This window comes from Furipterus horrens, unplaced genomic scaffold, assembly GCF_987537825.1.
Source record: "Furipterus horrens unplaced genomic scaffold, mFurHor1.1.pri manual_scaffold_2, whole genome shotgun sequence".
In the NCBI taxonomy this organism is placed as follows: Eukaryota; Metazoa; Chordata; class Mammalia; order Chiroptera; family Furipteridae; genus Furipterus; species Furipterus horrens.
Genome location: NW_028327172.1, coordinates 42,761,640 through 42,777,837, shown reverse-complemented (window position 1 = coordinate 42,777,837; position 16,198 = coordinate 42,761,640). Strand labels below are relative to the sequence as shown.

Genomic DNA, 16,198 nt, shown 5'->3' with positions numbered 1-16,198 from the left:
AGAAAGTATATAATTTAATACAGTAAGAAAATATACAGATAAGTTTTCTTCATTTTTATAGAGGATGGATTTTTTTGTTTCTTTAGATACATTTTCTGAAATCAACTTTTCTTTTTTTTCATTATTTCACTCATGAACATGATGAATTATATCAAGGGATTTTTGTAAAATGTGCCTCTTTTTAAATTCAAAGATATGTATCAATTATTCTTTGTTTATTTTGCTTAATTGTATTCATAACTTCTAGAGCTTACACATGTTTTTATTCTGTGTTTAATCTATAGAAATTTTGCTGATACAAATTTTTTCTGTATCTCTTATCAGGTATATTTAAACTTTTACATAGCTTTCCAATTCTATTTATGATAAAAAGAATTACCTATTTCTAAAATTGGGGGAGAAGTAAGGAAAAAGATCTTATACTATAATATTTTTTATATACTGGGAGTATATTCGCTAACTTTCAATTACTTTCTCAATCACCAGTTAACTTATTTATTTACATTTTATATTTATTTCCAAAATACCAATTTACTCAAGCTTCACTTACTTATAGAATGTTCTATAATTTCAATCAAGATGGCAGCATAGGTAAACTATAGAGCAACCATCACTCAGAACCATAGGAAATTGAGTTGAATCGACAACTATGAAATTAAAGAATCCACACCCATCCAGATGGATAGAAAGGGCAGAGACGGACACAGAACAGGTTTGTCCCACACCCATGTGTGGTGGATAAAAATTCCAGAGAGATATCTCAGGAAAGAGGAATACCAGCCCTGCACCAGGGTCCAAGCCTGGGGTTCCAGTGCCAGGAAGATAAGTCTCTATAACTTCTGGCTGCAAAAACCAGAAGAGATTGAGTTGGTGGAAGAAACTGTTGGAGTTCCAACAAGTTCCTCTTAATCCATACACGAACTTACTAAGACTCACGCCCTCTGAGCTCCAGAACCAAAGTAGCAGTTTGAAAGGTACCAGTGGTATAAAGGGAGAAACTGAAGTGTCTGGTATCAAGGCTCAGCTGGGGGATAGCTTTCTTCCAGACAGAAATGTGGGCAGAGGCCATTGTTCCCTTTCTGAACCCTTGCCCCACAGAACCACAGAGCCGGCAAGTGTGTGCCATACAGAGACTCCATCGACCTGGCTAACACTGTTTACCATGCCCTGGAGATTCCCTGAGACTACATCCCACCTATCTTATGGGCCCATCCAAGCTGTTAACAGTCACTTTTCCATGTAAAGGGCTGGTCTAAGCTCATGTATCACAACTTCCTAAATCCCCTCAAACAAGCAACAGCCAGCTTCAGTGAACCCCCAGCTCTCATAACTGTTGCTCCATGACCCCCAGGACTGGTACTAACAGCAGCCATCTTAGATTCACAACTTGGTTATGCCTGGGAACCTCCAAGCCCAGCACAAGTAGTAACCATCTCAGATGGCTTTATAGCTCATACAAGGTGGTCCCAGGAAGAATACAGTTGGGAGTTGACTTTGTCCTGCACTATCCAGGAAATCCCAGAGCCTGAAAACTCAGTGGACAGCTACAGACATTTGAGCACCACCACCCTGCCCCTGCATAGCTGATCCTTCATGGAGGAAAGAGGTTGCGGTCAATGGTCACAGCCAGTCTTTGCTGCTGACTGGCCTGCATACTCCCTCCCATTGACCTGCCAACAACAATCAAGGCTCACCTACAAGAAAAGGGTGTACCCAGCCCACACAAAGACTACACCAGAGTACCCAACTTGGGTGACAGGGAAGTCTGTGCCACAGGACCCTATTGGACACCAACTATATTAGCCATGCTACCAAGACAGAGAGTCATAGTAGCTCTGCCTAATGCATAGAAACAAACAGAGGGAGACTGCCAAAATGAGGAGATAAAGAAATATGGCCTAAATTAAAGAACAGATCAAGACTCTAAAAAGAGCTAAATATAATGGCGGTAAGCAATCTATCAGATGCAGAGTTCAAAACACTGTCTATGAGGATGCTTAAGGAATTTAATGAGTACCTCAACAACATAAAAAAGATCCAGTCAGAAATGAAGGATACACTAAATGAAATAAAGAACAAGTTACAGATAAATAGAGTAGAGAGGATGAAGCCATGAATCAAATCAATGATTTGGAACTTAAGCAAGCAAAAAAAAACCTATCATAAAGAAGAAGAAAAAAGATTCCAAAAAAATGAAGACAGTATAAGCAGCCTCTGGGACAATTTCAAGAGGTCAAACATTTGCATCATAGGGGTGCCAGAATGAGAAGAGAAAGAACAAGAAATTGAAAACCTATTTGAAAAAATAATAAAAGAAAACTTCCCTTATTTGGTGAAGGAAATAGACATGCAATTCCAAGAAGCACAGAGTCCCAAACAAGTTGAATGCAAAAAGTCCCACTCCATAATGCATCATAATTAAAATGCCAAAGGTTAAAGATAAAGAGAGAATCTTAAAAGCAGCAAGAGAAAAGCAGTTATTTACCTACAGGGGAATTTCCATAAGAATGTCAGTTGATTTCTCAAAAGAAACTTTACAGGCTAAAAGGTATTTACAAGAATTATTCAGTCATGAAAAACATAAACCTACAGCCAAGATTGCTCTACCCAATACAGCTAATCATCTAGTTCGAAGGGCAAATAAAAAGCTTTCCAGACAGGAAAAAGCTACAAGAGTTCATCATCACCAAACCATTACTATATGAAATGTTAAAGGGCTTGTTGAAGAAAAAGAAGATCAAAACTATGAACAATAAAATGGCTATAAATACATATCTATCAACAATTGAACCTAAAAAACAAAACTAAGCAAATAAGAGCAGAAACAGAATTATGGATATGGAGAACATTTTGATGGTTACCAGATGGGTAAGTGATGTGGGGGAATGGGTAAAGAGGTGAGGGGATTAAGAAGTACAAATAGGTAGTTAAAGAATAGCCATGGGGATGTAAAGTACAGTATAGGAAATGGAATAGCCAAAGAACTTATAGGCATGATCCATGGACATGAATAAAGGTGTGGGGATTGCCTGAGGGAGTAGGGGGTGCTTGGTGAAGGTGGGGCAAAGGGAAAAAAATTGAGACACTGTAAAGCATAATAAATAAAATAAAAAATTTTAAAAGATTTCATCTTATAGAATGTTCTGTCACTTTAAAAGTAAACTTAATCTAGAGTTATATATGATCATTGAGTTTTATTGTCCACTTAATTTGATTTTCCACAGATTGGTCTATTCTGTTAGCTTGTTAAAGAATTAGTTATTGGATTGCTTTTACTCTTTCCCATTCATATTCATTCACTTCTTTTAACTATTTACAATTACTTTACACAGTATTGTATTTTTATAATGTTTCATAAAGTTAATTTCTTAACTTTCATTCTTTTGTTTTTCAAAAAAAATCACTCAAATTTACCAAATGTTATTAATACTGAAAGTTATACTGTTTAATACAATTTATATGCAATTACATTTATCTCATCCTAAAAGCTGGGTGGACAGTGTGTGTTACTAAAATAAATATTGGCATACATAGCTAGAGCTACAGTAGCATAGGTGTATTATTTTAACCAATATTCTTTCAACATTATTGTGATACAAACACTTAACATGAGAGTTACCTTCTTAACAAAATTTTAAGTGCACAATACTTTATCACTCAGGTACAATGTTCCACAGAAGATTTCTACAGCTTATCCACCTTAACTGAATCTTTATGCCCACTGGTTGGTAACTCCTCATTTCCCCCTTCCCCAGACACTGATAACCATCATTTCACTCTTTAATTTTATTAATTTGACTTTTTTTTTCTAGCTTCTCATAATTTGTCTAGTTCACAATATTTGTCTTTCTGTGACTGGATTATTTCACTCAGCATGATATCCTCAAGGTCATCCATGTTATTGCATATTGCAGAATTTTCTTTTAAAGACTAGACTAGTTAGTATTCCATTGTATGTATATACCACATTTTATTTATCTGTTTATTGGCTGGTAAACATTTAGGTTTTTCCACATTTTGAATTTTGTGACTAGTGCTATATTAAATATGGAAGTACTGAAAGTTCTTTGAGATCCTATTTCATTTATTTTGGCTAGATACCCAAAAGTGAGATTGATGCATCATATGATTATGACACCAAAAGCAGTCAACAAAAACAAAATTAAACCAGTGAGACTATATCAAACTAAAAGGCTTATGAACAACAAAGAAAACAATCAATATAGAATAAAGGCAACCTATGAAATGGAAGAAAATATTTGCAAACCTTATACCTGATAAGCGTTTAATATGAAAAATATATAAGAAACTTTTTATAATTCGAAAGCACAAGAACAAATAACTTGATTTTAAAACGAGTTAAGGATTTTAATAGCCATTTTCCAAAGAAGACACACAAATGACAAACAGGTACATGAAAAATATTCAATGTCTCAAGAAAATGCATATCAAAACCTCAAAAAAATCAGTCCACATTGGTCAAGATGATGATTTATCAAGAAAACAAAAGGCAACAAGTGTTGGCAGGGATGTGGAGGGATCTGGGCCCTACATTCAGTTGGTGGGAATGTAGAATAGCGCATCTGCCAAATACTAGGGAAAAGAATCCTTCACCCATTGTAGCACTACTTCCATAGTAATAAGTCGTTTTCTTTGTGATGATTCACTTTAAACAATGATGATAAAAACACATCATGAAAGGTTTGGGGACTGACTCTGAGGATGTACATTTTTGAATTAAAAAGGAGAAAAATTAAGCAAATGCTTTTTTGCTAAATTATGACCCGGTTTGCCTTGCCAAAACATGTTGACTGGAATGTTAACTAGTGCCAGGATATCATTAAACATCAGATGGCAGAAATCTTAATAGTACGTTAGTGCTCAAAAGAGAATTTAAAAAGTCTTGACAAAATGGGTCTGGAAAACTGAAATTTGTTGAGTAACAGTAAATATTCTCTGAGTCTTGTTCTTTGACCACAATTCCTGCTTAAAACTTGGTTCCCTGTAGTATTTTGAAAAGCCTTGATCGAATCTCTTTCGTTTTGATTGAGTAGATAACAGGGTTGAGCATTGGAGGAACAAAGAGATAAATGAGGGACATGAGTGTGTGCACATACTGTGGAGCATGTCTCCCATAACGAGCTGCCATGGACACACCAACCATGGGCACATAGAAGACGAGCACAGCACACATGTGTGACACACATGTGTTGAGTGACTTTAACCGTTCCTCCCAAGAGGCAATGGCAAGTACAGAGCGTAGTATGAGAATATAAGAGAGGAGAATGAGTGCAGAGTCCAAACCAAAGGTAGAGATGACAATGAATAGGCCAAAAATATTATTGATGGTGATGTCGCCACAGGGCAGGCGGATCAGATCTGGATGCAGGCAATATGCATGGGAGAGTACATTGTCCTTGCAGAAAGGCAACCTCTTCAGGAGGAAAGGCAATGGGAAAACCATGCAGAAACTGCGAATAACAACAGATATGCCCATGCGTGCCACACGGGCATCAGTGAGCACTGTGGCATAGCGCAATGGATTACAGATGGCCACATAGCGGTCAAAGCTCATAACCAGCAGAATCCCAGATTCTGTGAAGGAGAAGAGGTGTATAAAGAACATTTGTGCCATGCAAGAATCAAAGCTGATCTTCCTTAAGTGAAAGCAAAACGTGGCCAGCACTGTTGGCAACGTGGAAAAAGACACACCCAAGTCATTAACTGACAGCAGGGAGAGGAAGTAGTACATAGGCTGATGCAAGCTCTGCTTCTCCTTGATAATAAAAAGGATAAGGGCATTTCCCACAATGGAGATAATGTAGAGAGTACCAAGGAGCAGAAACATCCAGTGTTGGGAGGTCTCCAGCCCTGGGAGACCTGTCAGGGTGAAAGGAGGCAACTCTGAAACGTTGTTGGGGTTGCCTCTCATGCTGGAACAATTTTTTAAATTCTCTGACTGCTATTCTGTAAAGAAGATGAACATAGAGTTTTATCAATGCTCTAGAACTAATATTTTAATATTTTCATATACTACCCAGCCCTTCCCTTTATGGCATTAGTCCATTTTGTTCACCAAATCACTCATTCGTTTCTCATTGTCACCAGCATTTCTGAAATTGTCTGAGTTTTCTCAGTTTTTCTAGCTGGCTAAAGAGATTATATTGCCTTTCTTTACACTTGTCCCTGTTGCCACTTGGCTTTTTCTCACACTTAAAGCTATGAAGTCTTTATCAATCTAGAGGCATCACTTGGGTCAAGATCTATGGCAAAACCATTCTGCCTCTTCCTGGGTATTCCACTTATTCACTGAATCATAAAATTTTCCTCTTTCCATTCTCTTATGTTACTGACCTTATTAGGACTCCCCAGCTTTTCTATTCGTTTGTAGCCTCTCAGTTCTTCCAAACATTTGTCCAGACAGAAGATGAATGGAGAGAAAGCTATCCATACATAGAGATAACCTTACAGACATTTATCAAATGCATTTGGCTTCCATATTTCCACTCATCATTTTATTATCCTGTTTATCTTACAGCATTACTTTTCTCCCTGAATAACTTAATTTGTTGAAAATCTTTTAAAATAATTTATTTTAGAACTGAATAATCATTTAATATGTAACAAAGTATTTATAATTAATGACTAATTAATAAGTATTTAAATTCATTTTCTTATAGCATGGAATTACTTCTCATCTGTGTTCTTCATCTCTTTAAATAATAGCATCATTGTGTTGAAGATCACCAACTCTTTCCTTTATGTTCTACATTAAACCCAGTAACAACTGATAAAAATACTGGCTCTGTAAGCATTTTTCTTCATTTGCTTTGACCTGCACCTCATAACTCAGATCCAAGAAATTACATTATTGTACTATAATAACAGCCGCATAATAAATCTCGTGCATCTCTCTATTTCATTTTCTATTCTGGAGTAGAACTAATATCTTTGAAGACAAATTTTAAAATGGCATCATTCTGATTAGGAATCTTGCATATTCCCTCATTGCCAAGGGATCAAATCCAAACTCACTAGCCTAGAATTGAAGGCCCTCTCTGGGCAGCACTAAATCAATATTTCTGGCCTGATGTCTCAAAAATTTCTTCCTTGTACTGCAGGATACCCAGATAAGTCTATTTGCTATTATCCAACTATGAACCACAGTTCCTCAATTCACAGAAGTTTCCCAGAATGTGCATACCCATTCACACCATCCTCCAGGCCCAGGATCAATGATGCTCTCCTTGGTGAATGCTTGATTTGTCATTGCCAGCAGAGGTAAATTCTCACCCATCATTCTCACAACTACAGGTTTGCATCCCCTTCTGTACCTGTTTCTCTCCTTGCCCTGCATTATAGCTGTGGGAGTCCTATATTTTCTACTCACTCACAGGGTGCAAGAAGTCAACCCTGACTCTTCTTTTTGTTTCATTCCCAGCCATGCTTAGTGCAGGGTCTTGAACAGGAAATATACTAAGTCACAGATCCCTTCTGGGTTTTGACTGTATATGTTGTGAATTGGAGATGCTAAGAAACTAAGCTATAGAGATTGTATAGCTCCAAAGGTAGACAGCTGTGAAAACTCTTACATACAAAGACTGCACTCTGAGTTCTAAAGCCTGTCCTACATTTGCCTTTGCTCCTTCATCTTTGCTCCTTCTCTGTCCTTTCTTCTCAGGGTGCAATTTTTGTTGTTGTTGTTGTTTATTTTATATTCTTAAGACCTCTTTGCTTTTCCTACCTAAAAACACTTCCTAAAATTTTTTGTTTGCCTCTGTGTGCAATATGCAGACACCCTCTAATTTGGAGTGTTTAAGCACTAAGTAAGGTCCTGCTGCCATGTGACTTCCAAAGCATCCAGTGTCTGTTTATATTCCCCTTCATACCAGATTATTCTGAGAAAAGTGTGGGAGTGCTTATTCACACCAAGGCATCTATATCCAAAGGGTAACCTAATATGGTGTCTCTGCTGGAGAAATAAGCAGAAAGCATGGCAGAATTTCAGCAAATGAGCAACAGATAGAAAATATAGAACTGGGAAGTGATAAAAGTTAAAGAAAGTATGCAGAAAAAAAAAACCTGACAGATTAGGGGCAGCACTTTCTCCTTCATATTGTCATGTTCTAACAGTCAGGATTTTTAAACTACAAGCAGACTGCCTTAGACCTGAGCCTAAAGTGTCTGACACCTTAATTTACCTACTTGCAACAGCTCCATGCATCGAAGGTTCAGAGAAAGAGAGAACAATAGTGGAGGTCCTGCATGCCCTGCCCACAGTCACAGATTACCTCTGCCAACTGCCTGGCCTGAGCAATATAAAGCTGTCTCCAGGAAATCCCTTGAGTTTATAACAGCTCAGGAGCTCATAGCAGATCAGGAGCTCATGGACTACTGGGGATATGGAGTATTCACAGTGCTCTACACCTCTCTAAGCTAGCATTTCATTGTTTGCATGCAGGAGTAGAAAAGATCAGAACTGGTCCTCCAAGAATATTCTATGTAGTCCCTCATTTTAGATAACAGATCATTAAAGCCTAGAAAGAAAAAGAGGCATCTCAAATTTATATAGCTTGTCAATGCCAGAATATTTTAAACCTAGGTTTCCTAACTTAGCTTATGACTTTAAAAATTTTTTTTACTATACAATTATAATCGATATCCACAAGAATCCTATGAAGAGCACTTACACCATATATAAATTAATTTCATCTGGAGTTATTAGAACATGTGAAATTCCCATCTGGATCGTCCATGAAATCGACCCCAAGCACAGTAAGAAGCACTAGGACACTGTGGCTGACCACACACACAGTATAATTACCACTCAGTTATAGAAAATATTTGCCCTGCTTAAGAAGGTGTTGTGAGCACCGCGGTATGCTGCCTTCTTTACAAATGTTTATTGAACACCTATTTGGGAGGCAACATCAGTAATAAGGATTAGCTGGTAAAGTTTTGAGCCATATGGACCTAAGCTTGAGTCTAGAATATTCCATTTGCCTTGAGAAAGTTTCTAACTCGTGCACAGTTTCATTGCTTCACTTGCAAGATAAGTCATAATCACTCTTACATCCTAGAATGATTGGGATGATTAAACAACCTCTGGCATGCAAAGCATTTCATCTATTGGCTGCTATATAGCACATAATAGGTGGTAAAAATTGTGTTTCAATATCAAACATTGGGTCCTGAAAGTAAAATAATTGGGAATGAATATTGACCTAAGTGTACAACAAAATAAGAATAAATTCTTGAATAGTTTTAACTCACTTCTCGGAAAACACTAACAGATATAGCTGAAAGGAACAGTGATTAGTAACAGGAGACACCTATTTGAACCAGATAAGGAAGAATAATAAAAGAAGTTAGGTTTAGAAAGAACTTCACATACCTAATACTTGTCTGAGACTAACCCAGCTGAAGATGCAGTAGGATTCAGTGCATTACCTAATACACTCCTAGAGCTTCTCACAATCACACTCGCTGTCATGGGAAAGGCAGGAAATCACTCAAGCCTTGATCAATACACACAGATTTATCTGAATTTTATCTCTATTGTTTCTTTGTCGTAAGTTGACCTCTTTAAGCTTTTCCTTATGAAAAAAAAAAAAAAAAAAAAAAGCTCATTTCACTTATTACAAGGTCACAATCCCCACCCGAAAGATCCATGATGTAAGGTATATGTTAACAAAATGACTATAAATCAAGCCTTTCACTCAACATTAGATACAATTTTAATCATGAGAATGAATGTGTAGATGAATAAGTTTAACAATTAATATTCTCGTTCAGGAGACTCCTAGGGAAACACAGTGGCTCCATGTATGTATGCATTTCCCTAAATGCTTTTTAATTTCCTTGGTAACTTCTCCCTGAAGCCTCATTCTCTTGCTTCCTTCTGCATCAGTTGCTTCCCAGCTCTTCACACAGCTGGCATCAAGAATTTGTTCTATTGCTTTCTGGGTTGGTACCCTGTTTCCTAAATCATGTATTTTTTCCTTTTTTTTTTCTTTCCTATCTTCCATGTTTGTTTGCTGAGGGCCTTTCTTTTTCATACTTTATTTTAGGAAGATATTTTTTATTAATTGGATACCATGTTTTTTTTTATTTAAATGCAAGACTTTTTTCTCCTTTTCCAAAGGTTTGTAGAGAAACTTCCTTGTGCCATACACTTTGCTAAGCACCCTGAAGGATTGATATCAATTCCCCAATGTGTGCTTTAGAAGGATGGTGGGAGGTTAGTTTCCCCACACTCCTGGACACTAGCTGGGTGTCCTAAAATTCAAATAAATTCTGACACTACCTATCCAGAGATAGCATTAGATCTCACAGGTTAATGGCTCAGTCCTCCAAGACTGCTCCCCTCTAATCAGTGGAGGGGCTATCATAAGCCATAATACCCCCCAGTCAAATCCCGTTGGGATTTAGCTCCTCACAGTGGGATCCTAGTGGATGCTTCTTCCTATCTATTCCCATGAGTGATTGAGACCTATTTGAAGGTCAAGGCAATACTTCCTCTCCTCTCCTTCCACCTGAGCAAAGCCTACCTTCCTCTATACTATTTTTTCTGGCTCCTGAGGATGGGTAGCCCTGGCTGGTTTGGCTCAGTGGATTGAGCGTCGGCCTGCGAGCTAAGTGTCGCTGGTTCGATCTTCCAGTCAGGGCACATCAGAGAAGGAAAACTCTGACTCCAAAAAACCTCCGCTGCCTTGCGGCATACCTCTTCAGGGGAAAGGCTAAGGGAGTAAACCCCGACAGAAAATCCGGAGCCGGAGTCCCTAAGGCGGTTTGACGTTGTAGTCAACACCGGCAACTCCTGCGGCGCACCTGAAGCCAAGCTGTATTGACTCCGTCTTTCCCTTGGACCCTTCAGCTGCGAAGAGAGGGGGGGTCTGCTGCATGGGCAACAGCAGACCCTCCATATCACCCCGCCCAGGCTCTGTAGCTTCAGCTTCACTGGAGAGGACACTCCAGTGTCATCGTAAGATGTCGATTCAACACGGGAGGAGACAGATACCGTGTCACTCCCGAGTCGGACTGCACAGCCATTCTCGGCGGTGCAGATAGACTCTTAAGAAGCTACACCATCGTCTCTTGAGACGGACGGCTGCCGACGACGATGAGGATGGGTCCTAAGAAACCTCTGGCAGGTAAGGGATGTGAGTGCCAAGGATTCCAGTGCTAATAAATGGTAAACCAGGAATATAATTCATTCTTCTTGACCTTTATGTTCAAGGTTTCTTTTCCCCACTGCAGGGGCTGCTTCTTAGGGGACTTTCAGAAGCCTAAATGTGAGGTTGGCTAGAGTTGAAGGTGATAGAAATATAATTATCAATAGCACTCAGTGTTCACAATGTTCCCTCAACTTCATTAAAATCTTGTGGGCATTGTCTCTCAATTTATTTTACAGATGAGAAAAATAAGTGCTCAGAAGGTCAAATTAGTTTCAAAGTTATAATGCCACTGAGTGGCAGAGCTGTATTCAAATGTAGACCATTCATTTATTCACTTAACTTTTCCAGAAGAACTAATAATTTTTATCCAACAAAGACCCTGGAGCATGCCTCATCTATCTGTTAATCATGACCATTCCTATCTTTTCCTTCTGCTTATCCTTTCTTTCTTATGTGATTGTCTCTCTGTCTTTACCTCTCCTTTTGCAACCTCTATCAGAAAAGAAGGAGAAGAAGGAGAAGAAGAGAAGGAGAAGAAAAGAAGGAGAGGAGGAGAAAAAACTAACATCAGTCTCTCTTATCTTTGTGACTGGAAACTTACAACTTTCTCCTAAGGCCACCACCTAAGATCTGGGAGACAAACCTGATCCTCTCCTCTGTCCCCTAGTCAGACCCAGGGCTTGCATCAGCTTCATTTATAGTGTCACAGACTTTAATTTTCAATCATTACATAATTCTATTATTTTTTAAATTTTTGCTATTAATATGTAACTCACATACCATAAAATTCAATTAAGTGTAAAACTCAATGGTTTTTAGTATATTTATAAATTGTGTAGCCATCATCAATATCTAATTTTAGAACATTTTCATCACTCTAAAAAAAAAGCTCTATAGAATACAATTAAAAAACTTAGGTGGCGGTTTTATTTTTAAACATTAGTATTTGCAATAGATTAAATATTATATCCTCTTCCACTATTTAGATAGTAAATGCCAATTTTAATGTATTTTAATTTATTTCTTGAAGTGAGAGAGAGAGCCAGAGACATCAATTTGTTGTTCCACTTATTTATGCATCCATCAGTTGATTTTTGTGTGTGCCTTGACCACCAGGGATCAAACTCACAGCCTTGGTGTGTAGAGGGGATGCTCTAACCAGCTGAGCTACCCAGCCAGGGCTAAATGACAATTTTTAAATGTCAGTGTTTTTGAGGGACCATATGTTATTTCAAAATTATTTTACAAAGTACACAGGCAAAAATTTTTAAGACCATGGGTTTGAATTAATATGAGAGAAGATAGATACAGTGGTTCCCTTTATCTGTGTTTTCGGTTCCTGTGGTTTCAGTTACCTCTGGTCAACTGCAGTCTGAAATTGTTAAATGGAAAATTTCAAAATAAACAACTTATAAGTTTAAGTTGCATACCATTCTGACAAAATATTGCACCATTCCACAGGGGGCCTGAATTATCCCTTTGTTCAGCATATACACACTGTATACACTACCTGCTCATTGGTCACTCAGAGCCACCTCACTTATCAGGTTAACTGCTGCGCTATCACAGTGCTTGTGTTCAGGTAACCCTTATTTTACTTCACAATGGCTCCAAAGCTCAGGAGTAGCTTAAGCTTTATTACAGGCATTATGTATAGGGGAAAATATAGTATAGTGTTTGGTACTATCCATGGTTTCAGGCATCAACGGGGTTCTTGGAACATATCCCCTAAAAATAAAGGAGAGAACTACTGTATGTACAAGGGAAAAGAGTATAGTACTTTGAAGGCTTTGATGGAAGAATCCTTGGTTCAAAGGCTTGATGTATGGCTAATGTCAAATACAAAGGTGTTTGCCAGAGGACTGATGTTATTCACTCCCAGGGCTAGCTTTGTGGGCATGAGACCTGGGCAGTAGCATAAGGCCTATACTCAGAAGTGTCCTGTGTTTCCTTCATTGTTCTACTTCCATGCTCTTGGAATTCTTAATAATTAATTGTGACTTTACATTCTGTGAAATGAATTCTAATTGGACGATGGAGCATAAAAATGTCCACTGCCATTTCTTCCCACCCTCTTTGCATGTAATATTAGTAATGTCCCATGAACACAGAATACCATGAACCCATGATGTATAAAAATTCAGTGAGATGCATAGCATTAAGGAGGAAAGAGGGAGAAAGGGTAAGAGAAGAGCAGGGAAGAGAAACAAAAATTACTAGATTTTATTTCCACTTTCAAAAGAACTTATGCACCCCTATGTTCATAGCAGCCCTGTTTACAATAGCTAAGTGCTGGAAACAGCCTAAGTGCCCACCTGTAGATGAGTGGATCAAAAAACCGTGGTACATTTACACAATGGAATACTATGTAGCAGAAAGAAAGAAGGAACTCCTGCCATTTGCAACAACATGGATGGAACTAGAGAGAATTATGCTTAGTGAAATAAGCCAGGCAAAGAAAGAAAAATACCATATGATATCACCTAATACAGGAAACTAAAGAACAACACAAACAAACGAACTAAATAGGACAAAGAGCAGAATAGCAGTCAATAGGGGGGAGGAGGGAGGGAGAGAAGGGGGATAAGTAAGGGAAGGGTTTAGTCAAAGAACATGTATGGATGACTCATGGACATGGACAATGGGGAGGGATATGATTGTGGGAGAAGGGATGGGCTGGGTGGGGGAGAGAAATGGGGGAAAAAATGGGACAACTGTAATTGAAAAACCAAAAAATAAAATAAAAAATTAATAAACAAATAATTTTTTAAAAAGAAAAAGAAAATTCTCTAGGGAAAGCTTCTTTTCCTCATTTCTTTCTCCCCTTTTCACCCCTTCCTTATTCTCTCCTTACAAATGAGCACCATGGCTCAAATCCCCAGAGCAAGCACCCTGGGTTTTCCCACCTGACTGTCACAAAGAGTCAATAAATAACCTCACTTACTAAGCCCCTTGACCAGATGAGGCTGGAACCTAGGGCTAAACTGAAGACACCCACTGGGCTCACAAAACTGAGGACAGATTACATATTTCAACCCACACCCCATTTCAATCCACACATATCAACACTCAGACACCATTATCTTTCAAATCACACTTATACAACCTGCACAAAAACACGGTTTTCACATCCCTAAACAAGCCATTGCATTCAGATATATAGCACCTGTACAAGCTCCTACTTCATCATATACCTTCCCAAATAGCCTCACACTCACATATGACATGGGCCACAGGGCTCTAGCCTCAGCATGCTCAACTTGTAAGCACACATCACTCACTTGAAAGCAGATTCCTCAAAAATCTTTGTTGAAAGAAAGAACTCAGAGTTCATTTACTGAAGTCTAAGTCTCTGAGGGAGAGCTGAGAAACTTAACCATCAGAGTGACCCAGAGACACTGCTGAGTGAGACAGATTTGGGAGGATGCCATATTCCACCCAGAGTGAAGCTTCAGCTCGGTCTTCTCCCCATTAATTTTCCTGGAAAGCAAACTAGTTGTGCCTAATCTTTCTGGTTCTCACATTCACAGATGTTCACAGAGTAGCAGTCTCCTTATAATAACCATTTGAAATCTTCTGTTGAAGGTAAGAATGGCTAGAGAAAAATGAAAAGAGCAGATGTTAGAGACTCCAACCCTTTTTTCTCCACCACCCAAGCTTCTTTCTTTTAGTGGCTGGGGCCATTAGTGAAAGTCTCTGAACAAATCAGAGGGGCTCCCCACTTTTATCTGACCCTTTGGAATCCAGATGAGTAATGTGATTGCAGCATTTGCTACTGATATTAGAGTGCCTTTGCTTTAAAAAGATAGGAATTAAATGTTGGCCATATAAATGGATAGTAGGTGAAACAGAAACACCAAATGTTAAATCAGGAGACCTGAGACCTAATTTTAGTTCTGACAGTAACAGGCTTTGTGACCTGGATTGTATCAGTTCACTTCTCTGGACAACGACTTCATCTTGACAAGACAGAGGTGAGTATGATTATTATATTCTGTGTTACTCCCATATGCAGTTATGAGATAAAAATGGGGAGGACATTGTTGTTGGTGTTCACACTTTTTAATTCCATATACCTCACTGTTTCTTAACCACAAAAACTGTGTGAGATAAATAAGCCAGGTGTTGTCATTCTCAATTTAGAAAGGAGAAAACTGAGTCTCAAAAAAGGTCATGAGACTTAACAATGCTAAATAATGAATGGTATACAAGCAAGACTAGAATTCCAGAATTATTGTTTTTCTTTTTCTGTTTCTTTTGCAATTACAGTTTAGATTCAATATTCTATATTAATTTCAGATGTACAGCATAGTGGTTAGACAATCATGAATTTTACAGAGTGGTCTTCCTGATATTTCTAGTACTCTCCTGGCCCCATGCATAGTTATTATGATATTACTGACTATATTCCCCATACTGTAATTTACATCTCTGTGACTATTGTAATTACCAATTTGTTTCTTTTTATAAATTGAGACTTCCTAGAAAAGGGAAAGAATTTCCCTAGGTTGAATAATACTCCTATGATAGAATCAGGACTAAAATTCAGGATTCCAGGCATCCTACAAAGGATTCTTTCAGATATATAACATTACTGGGGGTGGGGATGTACATAATACTAGCTCTCTACAGCAAAATATCATTCACTCTTTCAGGATGTCTATTGTTCGTGAACTCTAGGACACTCCACTCCCTCAATCTGCCTCCATTATCAATTGACATTGTGATCAGGCCATTAATCCATCCATTTTACTCTTGGGCATACAGTACATTGAACTGGTTTTACCGTAGTTAGCAGTGCTGTTTTTCCAGCTAGCATGTCTGTCTTTCTTTCAGGGTTCCCTCCTGTATGCTCAAAACACTGTAGTTATTTAATCATGAAGCATTTGAGTGTATTCAGGTTGTCTAAGCACTTCAGGTGAGATATAAAAATGGGGCATTTGATGTTTATCTGGACAGATATGTTACACACACAGATTAAGTCAGTGAAACATTATGACATTAAGGCAAGATGTCAACAA

General features: G+C 38.2%; 1 protein-coding gene across 1 annotated transcript; it reads right to left on the bottom strand.

Moving 5' to 3' along the window:
• Positions 1 to 4,987: 4,987 nt before the first annotated feature.
• LOC150018315 (olfactory receptor 51I2-like) lies at positions 4,988 to 5,932 on the bottom strand. Its single transcript, XM_090267708.1, has one exon. The coding sequence runs from the start codon at positions 5,930 to 5,932 to the stop codon at positions 4,988 to 4,990; it is 945 nt and encodes a 314-aa protein (XP_090123834.1).
• Positions 5,933 to 16,198: the final 10,266 nt, after the last annotated feature.